General features: G+C 41.9%; 1 protein-coding gene across 5 annotated transcripts in view; it reads left to right on the forward strand.

The window, feature by feature from the left end:
- Pls3 (plastin 3) overlaps positions 1 to 9,947 on the forward strand; it is an 87,343-nt gene extending 77,396 nt beyond the window's left edge. For all 5 annotated transcript variants that reach the window (XM_052171231.1, XM_052171233.1, XM_052171230.1 and 2 more), the window contains 7 exons: positions 1,613 to 1,808; positions 2,755 to 2,833; positions 3,853 to 3,967; positions 4,538 to 4,671; positions 6,978 to 7,101; positions 7,303 to 7,427; positions 8,698 to 9,947. In XM_052171231.1, the coding sequence (XP_052027191.1) occupies positions 1,613 to 1,808; positions 2,755 to 2,833; positions 3,853 to 3,967; positions 4,538 to 4,671; positions 6,978 to 7,101; positions 7,303 to 7,427; positions 8,698 to 8,830 (906 nt within the window). In that variant the 3' untranslated portion in view covers positions 8,831 to 9,947. The remainder of the gene's footprint in view (positions 1 to 1,612; positions 1,809 to 2,754; positions 2,834 to 3,852; positions 3,968 to 4,537; positions 4,672 to 6,977; positions 7,102 to 7,302; positions 7,428 to 8,697) is intronic.
- Positions 9,948 to 10,233: the final 286 nt, after the last annotated feature.

Genomic DNA, 10,233 nt, shown 5'->3' on the forward strand with positions numbered 1-10,233 from the left:
TCCTCCTTTCTTCTTGTACTTCATTTGATGTGTGGATTATGTTTTGGGTATTCCAGTTTTCTAGGTTAATAACCACTTATTAGTGAGTGCATACCATGATTCAACTTTTGAGTCTGGGTTACCTCACTTAGTATGATGTTCTCTAGGTCCATCCATTTGCCTAAGAATTTCATGAATTCATTGTTTCAATGGCTGAATAGTACTCCATTGTGTAGATATACCACATTTTTTGCATCCACAATGGATGCACACTTTTAAAATGGATACACACTTTTAAAATGATTTTTTTTTTTTAGAGGATGTGGTACATGTGATTCACAGGGAAGTACCCTGATTTATTTTGAGAACTTCTGAGTTTCATAATTTTGATGACACTGGATTGTATGAATGCCATAAACATTCAAGGAGAGTATGTGGAAATAAACATTTCCCCTGGCTTATTCCCCCTGGTAGGGGTAAAGGGCCAGCCCATGCATTGAGAGAACTACCTGGGATAGCTTGTCCTCTCTCGAAATATAATTTCAGACACTCTCAGAGGTGTGTCTCCAAGTTCATTTGAACTCAAGCCGTATTAATGGCCAAGATGAACCATCCCACCAGCAAATACTCCCTATTGAATGTTTTTCTCCTACATCCCTTTGAGTCATTCTCCAAATATCCATCCAGGATTTCCCTACTGGCTTTAGAATTTGGTCAATCTGTTTAGTATTTAAATTCATACAAGATATTACCCATCTCTTTCAGTCTGTTCAAAAAACCTCTTTCCACCTTCATGTCGCTGTCTCAGATTTGTCTAAACACCCCTCTCCCATTTCTTTCTTTCTTTCTTTCTTTTTTTTTTTTTTTTTTTTTTTTTTTTTTTGAGACAGGGTTTCTCTACATAGACCTGGCTATCCTGGAACTCAATCTATAGACCAGGCTGGCCTTAAACTCAAAGAGATCCACCTGCCTCCACCTCCTGTGTGCTGGGATTAAAGGCATGTGCCACAACCACCCAGCCCAACATCCTTTTTAACTTCAAGCCTAGGCTTCCAAGTTATTTCAGATATGTTCTTTAAGTAAAAAAAAAAAAAAAAAAAATTAAGGGTCTAGATTGATGGTGCAGCTGTTAAAAGTTCTTGGTGCTCTAGCAGAGACCATAGTGCTGCTCTCTAACTCACAACCTGTAGCTCCCGATCCAGGAGATCCAAATGCCCTGTTCTGTTCAGGCAAGTGGATGTGAGAGACATTTAAAATAAAAAAAATAAAAAAATAAAAATAAAAAGCTGTTTGGAAAATAAAATATTTTTCTGAACTATCCATATTTAATGTTAAATCTTCAAAGGAATGTGGATGAAATAGTAGGTAATGGCTTTTTTCCTTCTTCATTTTGCCTTGAGAGGTAAAGTCAATGGAATGCTTTATTCAGTTTTTAGATGTACTCTGGCGCCATCTCGGGGAACTTACAAGTACTGCATGTTCCCCATGTTTTGGTATTGGAAACCAATTTCATGAGTACCATGGGTTAGGTGAAAGAAAGTACTATCCTTTACCCAGCCTATGACTGGATTGTAGGTGGGATTATATATATATTAGGATGGCCTTCAAAATATGTCTTCTTTTACTTCAACAGGAAACAGATGATTTGAAGAGAGCCGAAAGTATGCTTCAACAAGCAGATAAATTAGGTTGCAGACAGTTTGTTACCCCGGCTGATGTTGTCAGCGGAAACCCCAAACTGAACTTGGCTTTTGTAGCTAACCTCTTTAATAAATATCCAGCACTCACTAAACCTGAAAACCAGGATATTGACTGGACTCTTCTGGAAGGTAACTCAAAGGTCCTCTAATTCTAATAGTGCAATCTGTAACATTAAACCCCAGAGGCCACAATGATGATGTCATTCCAACCCAGTGACTTGCTTTGTCCATTTGGCTTTGGAAGAATCTATTAAGAGCAGATGCCATGCTGAGTGAGAACTGGCAATGGCTGGGTGGAGGTGGTGGTGGAAGGAAAATATGCAAATAAAATCATCTACTTGGAGAGTGTGGCTCAGTGCCAGAGTTCTTGCCTAGAACAGCCACCACTACTAAAGAAAATGAAAAAAAATCCAGGTTTGCCTATCACGAGAACACTGAGTAAACACACGTTTGCTTCACTGTTTAGTGCTATATCTTCCTTTTTGTTTGTTTGTTTTGAGTTTTTTTAACCTAGTCGTCTATTTTGTGACAAGCGTTTAGTGTGTCTCCAGTTGACCTCAAACTTACTACATAGTAAACGATGACCCTACGTATCTGATCCTCCTGTCTCCAAGTGCTGGGATTATAGGCATCATCCGTGGATTTGAAAGCGCTAGGGAATGAACCCAGAACTTCATGTACTCTAGGCAAGGACTCTATAAACTGAGAGACATTTCCCAGAGCCTTGGAGGTAGTTGTGAGACAGGGTGTCAGCATGTAGTGGAAGCTAGCCTGAAACCATGTAGCCCAAGACTGGTCTTGGACTCCTGCTGCTCCTCTTTCTTCAGCCAAAGGAGGGCTGACATTATAGATAGGAGCCACCATGTCTGGCCAGACCACAGGAAGGTGTACCTACATGCAGAATTTAACTTCTCAGCTTTTGTAATCATATTTCATTTATCTATAGTCAGAGTGACATCCTAGGATGCACTGATTATTAGCTCAGAATGAAGCATATAAAATAAATGAGCACACGCACTATGCCCTATGTACAAGACCTTTAACCAATGAATACAATTTGTGGATGTTTTAATAGGGGAAACTCGCGAAGAAAGAACCTTCCGCAACTGGATGAACTCTCTTGGGGTTAATCCCCATGTCAACCATCTCTATGCGTAAGCTGCCCTCCTGCTCTTATGACGTTATGAATATCATGAATAGATGTAGCAGAAGTAATGACAACACTGAAATTGTTCTGCCTGATCGTTTGTAGCAGATATTCCTGTTATAAAGTATTAGTTATTTCCATCATTGTTTTCCAAATACACAAAAGCCAAATTCTTTCTTTGCCTGACTTCAGGCTGTTAGTGATAGAGTATGTGTCTTGATGGTACATTAGGGAACAGGTACTTTAAGTTTCTTAACTAGTCCGGGAATCCTCCTAACAGATTCCTTATGGCCTTTGGCTTCCTGGCCCAACTGTTCTTTGCTGGCATACAATGGTTTGGATGCTAACTATATTCCCTATCTTTACTATTTTCCTGTCATCTGTCATGCACTACCTATGAACTCTATCCATAGCATTTACATATATGCCATGAATATATTATGTATTTATCTGTATCATTGTTTATTATACATATTTTTGACTCTCAAGCAATGCCTTGCATTTTTATCCTGTGACCCCAACATTTATAATAGTTTTTGATTACAATAAGTTCAATCCTTACTTCACCATCATCATCATCATCAAAAATATTTTGGTTTTTCAAGGCAGGGTTTCTCTGTGTAGCCCTGGTTGTCCTGGATCTTACTCTGTAGACCAGGCTGCCCTCAGTCTCACAGAGATGTGCCTGCCTCTGCCTCCCAAGTGCTGGGATTAAAGGCATGTGCCACTACTGCCTGGCCCTGACAGGACAGAAACTCACTGTGTAGCCCTGGCTGTCCTGGAACTGGCTGCATAGACCAGTCTAAACTCAATCACAAAGATCACCCTGTCACCTCCTCCCAATCCTGGGACCAAAGGTATGTGCCACCTTGCACAGTTGCGCTCACATACTATCAAGTGAATTGAATGGTCTTGGCTCTATTTTCAGCACAGACAAATGAGTCGTAGGAACTGCGACTTTATAGACCTTGTGTGATTTGTGTCCCTGTCTATGATCACTGATGAAGTTATGTTTCCAATTTTTAGTGACCTGCAGGATGCCCTGGTGATCTTACAGCTCTACGAGAGAATTAAAGTTCCTGTGGATTGGAGCAAGGTTAACAAGCCTCCATACCCAAAGCTGGGGGCCAACATGAAAAAGGTAGAGACCCTTGAACCTTCTTGATTTCTTTCTTTGCTTTTAAACATCTAGACTCGGGCTGGAGAGATGGCTCAGTGGATGAGGACACTGGCTGTTCTTCCAGAAGACCTGAGTTCAATTCCCAGCACCCCAGTGGCAGCACACAACTGTCTGTAACTCTAGTTCTAGGGGATCTGAAACATGTACGCAAAACACAAATGCAAATGAAATGAGAATAAAAATGAGAGAGAGAGAGAGAGAGAGAGAGAGAGAGAGAGAAACCTCTAGAACCTTAAGATGCTTCTAGAGGACAGGAACTAGATCTAAGATTTGAGCTGATACTTACCATTATCCAACTTATGAGTGCACCTGTGTGTGTCTGCACACGCGCACGAACACACATACACACACACACATGCACGCACGCACGCGCGCGTGCACGCACGCACGTGCGCGTGCACACACACATACACGCACGCGCACCCGCGCGCACTCGCACGCACGCACGCACGCACGCACGCACGCACGCACTGGGTGGGCATTGAACAAATGACAATATTTAACTGTTACTTTGCTTTTGTCCATTTGCAGTTAGAAAACTGTAACTATGCGGTTGAATTAGGGAAGAGTCCAGCTAAATTCTCCTTGGTTGGCATTGGAGGACAAGACCTGAATGATGGGAACTCTACCTTGACCTTGGCTCTAATGTGGCAGCTGATGAGAAGGTATTGGTCACACTGCTGGCTATGGAAACTTCACAGTGATATGCATATATGAATTCACCCTCAGTATATTTCACTGCTTAAATTAATCATTTAGTTCAATGAATACACGAGCCCATTGTACTTAGAGTCTGAAATGACTTTACTGTGAGTGCATGTTGGCTATTCACTGGGAGATACGTCCTTGTGAGTTAGGTAGAACTGTAGCTGTTTCCAGTCTGGCCCAGAAGCCTGATGTGTAGACTTAAGTCTGATGCAATGTCAGTGAATAACATTAACAGATGATCTACTGTACTTCACTGACTCAAATTGTCCGAGGGTCTGCAGCTCTAGCTTAGTAGTCTAGGATATCCTCAGCATGCATGGAGGCTCTCCGTAGCGCTCCCAGATGAATCAGGAAATGTTGTCAGAAGCCCAGGATGGTGGCTTGTACTTCAAACCTCAGCACCGAGGAGTCTGAGGATGAGAAATGGCTAGTTTGAAGCCAGCTTGGGCTACATAGGGAATTCTAGGACATCCTGAACTATAAAGGGGAACCTTGCCTAAAAGGAACAAACAAAAACATTAAATTATCAGAAGAAATATGAACACCTATATGTATCCATTTGGAATTGAAGATCAGGGCCAGCAGGACAGCTCAGTGGTAATGCTCCTGTGTCCGGCTTGATAACCTGAGTTCTGTGCCAGGAACCCATGTGGTAAAGGAACAAAACCATGTCCTGCAAGTTGTTTCCTCATTTCTATAGGGGTACCACGACATGCACGTGTTCAAGAACATGTGAATAATGGCAGTATTTTATAATAATTTAAGAAGGTGAAGATGTCTTTTCTTGATCTATTTTTAATAATTCTTTGAGAATTTCATACAATGAGCTCTAATAATATCCAATCCCACTTCCAGCCCCTCCAACCCAACCAGGTTCCCCCACTTCTCCTTCCTACTTTAATCCCCTTTGTTATAACCTACTGGATCCCACTAATGCCTCCCATATGTACAGTGTGGAATCTTACATGGGAAGCTATTAGCAGGTACATTCCATGGTAAAACTGACTCTGTCACCCAGTCACATCAGTTGTCAACACTAGGAGTATGGCACCATGAGTCTTTCCTCTGCCGATGATGCTCTGAGGCTGTGTCTTTATCTTGCATGGGTCTTGTTCAGGCAGTGACAGCCCCTGTGAATTCGATGAGGGCAAACAGACCTGCCATGACCCTGGAGGCAGGAGCTGATGCAGAAGCCATGGGTGGCAGGTGGCAGGGGATGCTGCTTGCTTGCTTGCTCCTCATTGCTGGCTCGGCCCTCTTTCTGAAACTTGGCATGACCAGCTCAGGAATAGAACAGGGGGCTGTACCTTCTCCAATCAATCACTAATTCAGAAAATGACTAACAGGCAGGTCTTAAGGAGGCAATTTCTCACTTAAGACTCCCTCCTTTCAGATAACTCTCTTTTGTATATCAACTTGACACAAGGCTAGCGAGCACAGAGGGAGAGGGAGAGAAGAGGAGGAGGAGGAGGAGGAGGAGGAGGAGAGAGAGGAGAGAGGATGACCTCAGGTGTCCTGCTTAGGAACACCATCCACCTGCTTTGATATCTGCCCACTCCCCTGACAAAGAAAGAGCCTTCCATAGGGGCATGGCCTTAGCTCTTTGGCTAGGTTGATTGGCCAGTGAGCCCCAGGAATCTGCTGTTTTCACCTGCCCAGCACTACAATTACAAATACATTTCCCCATGCCTGGCATGTCTTTATATAGGTGCTCCTGTTTGAACTGAGGTCTTCATGTTTGTGTTTATAACACAAGCACTTTCCAGACTGAGCTATTTCCCCAAGACCTTCTTGATACTTTCCAGATTAGGCTATTTCCCCAACTCTTCCTTGATACACACACATACACACACACACACACACACACACACAGAGAGAGAGAGAGAGAGAGAGAGAGAGAGAGAGAGAGAATCATGTTTCATTACACAAAGTTCCTTTTATTGTATGTGTACATATACTAATTTTGTGTAAGTATATAATTTCTATGCATATGTATGAACTGTATATGTGAGAGTGAGTATAGCAAGGCTCAGACGACTGCCTCGGATGGATGTGAGAGTTTTGGGAATCATTTTTCACCATCCACCATGTGGGAATCAGATTCAGTTTGTGAAACATACATGTATGAGGCTGCTTTACCCACTGAGCCATCTTGCTGACCCCCATGAAATCTTTGTGATAAAAATGGACAGGAGGTGTATTTCTGATGTTTGCCTTTTTCTCCATAGACTGCATTGTGACTTTCTTCTGCTACTTCTCTTAGGTATACTCTTAATGTTCTGGAAGACCTTGGAGAGGGTCAGAAAGCAAATGATGACATCATTGTAAACTGGGTCAACAAAACATTGAGTGAAGCTGGAAAGACAACTTCCATTCAGAGTTTTAAGGTCAGAATACTGGTCGTTATTATACGTTATGGGTGCTATGTAGTATCAAGTATGTTAAGGACAACCTCGAGTGTCTTTGTTAGAGTTGTTATTGTTGAGCTAGTGGTCAAGTTCTCCTTTTCATGGTCAGGTTGACATGAAGAAGCACATAATCGTTTGTCAACAGCAGAATTCTTAGACTTGTTCCCTTTTTCACAATAGGACAAGACAGTCAGCTCCAGTTTGCCAGTGGTGGATTTAATTGACGCCATCCAGCCAGGCTGCATTAACTATGACCTTGTGAAGAGTGGGAATCTGACAGAAGAGGACAAGCACAATAACGCCAAGTAAGGGCGACCACACATGGTCCCTGGGGCTCAGACCCAGAACACTGGGGTTCCTGCCACGCAGACCTCTCCGATTCGAGCTCTGACCCTTGTTAGTGGTGACATGCTTACCTTAGAAGGTTCAAAGGTTTACAAATGTGTTGAGAATTTGTTATCTCCTTACACTGCACAGAGAATTTCATAATTGATTATGCAGTGAACCTGGTTAATTACACACACACACACACACACACAGACACACACACACACACATATGTTTCTTTTTTTGTGAGGGAAGGCTGTTAATGTTTGTTTTTTCAACAAAGAGTTTCTCTGGCTGTCTTGGATCTCTCTGTACACCAGGCTGGCCTCTCAGACTCTGAGATACCCCTGTCTCTGCCTCCCAGGTGCTGAAATTAAAGGTATATTTCACCATGCCTGGCTAACAATTTCATTTTTGTATGAACTCAGTGCTTCAAGCTTTCTTTTCATTTCATATTGGGAAGAAATGAGTAAATAAAATCAAAATTAATAAATTGTAAAAATTGAGAATAACTTGGGGCTGGAGAGACTAGCACTGGTTGCTCTTACAGAGGATCTGGGTATATTGGTGGCACTTCCACTTCCGGGAAAGTTAATACCCTCTTCTGACCTCTTCAGTCATCAGGAACACACCTGTGGTACACAAACATATATGCAGGCAAAACACACATTCACAGAAAATAAGTCTCATGTCTTGATTTAGTATAAGTTAAAAATCAATTCAAAACAAAAATTAAGCAGAAAACAAATGTGAAATTATTATTTTGTACTGTATGTTTTCTGGGACAAAGTGTCACTGTGTACTTCTGAGTACTTTCAAAGTTACAGGGACTCTTTGACCTCACCTTCTGCCCCAAGAGTACTATGATTTTAGGATCATGAGCATGTGCCACCATGCCCAGCTCTCTGAGTTATACATCCAATACAGAAATTTTGCATCCCAGCCATCAGGTTATATAAGAGGAAGTACATCTCTTAAATGCTGTCCTTGTGCCAGAGAGATGGCTCCGTGGTTTAAGAGCACTGGCTGTTCTAGAGGCCCTGGGCTCAGGTCCCAGTACCCTCAGGGCAGCTCACAACTGTCCATAGCTTCAGGTTTACACCATCCAACCCCCTAACACAAACATACATGAAGGCACAACACCAAAGCACGTATAGTAAAAAAAATTTAATCCTTTTTTAAAAATAGGGTGCAAAGGTTTTCTCAATGAAAAACACCTCATCTTGATTTTGTTTCCTCAAAAACTAGGTATGCAGTGTCAATGGCTAGACGAATTGGAGCCAGAGTCTATGCTCTCCCCGAAGACCTTGTCGAAGTGAAACCGAAGATGGTCATGACCGTGTTTGCCTGTTTGATGGGCAGAGGGATGAAGAGAGTGTAAAATAACCAATGTCAACAGAGCCCACCTTACTCGAAGGTGCATGATTAGCAAGTCAGCTAGTCCCAGGTGAAGTGCTCATGGCTTCAGAAGTCTTGGTCATTTAAAGGACTTTTAGTTTGGATTAGCAATACTAATTAATCATGACAGCCTTCGGAGAAAGCATTTTAGTAAACAGGCAACTCCTTTTCCCGTACAGCTGACTCTTGTCAGCACACCTGAACATGCTCACAGCCGACCATCTGCTCTCTCCTCCTAGAATGCTGCCCTTGACATTCCAGCTTGCTTTCTATTATCTATGAATCTTCTCCCTCCTGGGATATCCATCTCTTGAGACTCACCTAGATGTGTAGCTAGGAATATTATTAGCTCGACCTTTGGCTTTCCAAGTTCTAGCAGTTCTTTCTGGAGAACAGAGCTCTGATGCTGTGTGGAGATGAGTGTTCTTTGCTTTCTTTATAGTGCTGAAAATCCGCTGAAGTAACTGGCTGTGCAGAATGGATTAGAAGCTCTTCTCGAATTCTTTTATTCTTAAAATCAGTATCTTTTTACAGTATTCTTTCTACATGGTTATTTTTTGTACATTTAAGAATATTTTGATTACATCCAACACGTCTGCTGATTTGCTACTTTTTTAACAGGGGTCATCATGTAAGTAAAACACACAAAAGCATAAATTATAGGTGGAGGAAAGTGGACCCTAAGGATGCGTTTCCCCCTCACACCCAGGCTCAAATAAAATGAAATATTTGGTCTTCAATAAGTCAGTCCGATACACGCTTCTTTGTTTGAAAACCTTTACCACAAAACTCTTTTTCAGTCTAAAATGCTGTTGAGTATGACACTTTTGAGGAGAGGGAGGGCTCCGAATTTAGATGGGAATTCGATAAGCAAAGAATGCTAAAGTGTACAATGGAATTTTAAGTTTTACACCTATAACAAGGACATGTGGTCACAAAAATGGGAAAGTATGTATGTCGGACTTGATGTACTCTTGCTCTGTCAAGCTCTTTGCTATAGTTCTCAAGATCATTATGTTAATCTAACTCTGAAAAGTGATGTAATCTGGTAGCAACATAGTAGTCGAAATAAAGGCATTTGCATAATAATTACCCTCTAATCTTTTTTGTTTTGTTTTAATGATTTTTCATGGTGTGGGGGGTGTGGTGAGATTTAAGGAGATGCTTAAGGCCAACAGAAAGAGCATTAGTTCGCTCTGGATCCGGAGTTACCGAAGGTTGGAATCTTTTTGGTGAGGATGCTAGGCATCAAACTTCTAAAGGGCAGTAAGCACTCTTAATGGCTGAGCTGTCTCTCCAGCACATTGTTTCATTTTTTGAGACAGGTCTCCCTCTGTAGCTCAGGATGGTCCTAAACTTAAGTCTTTCCACTTCAGCTTCCCCAGA

The sequence above is a fragment of the Apodemus sylvaticus genome, chromosome X (genome assembly GCF_947179515.1).
Source record: "Apodemus sylvaticus chromosome X, mApoSyl1.1, whole genome shotgun sequence".
Lineage (NCBI taxonomy): Eukaryota > Metazoa > Chordata > Mammalia > Rodentia > Muridae > Apodemus > Apodemus sylvaticus.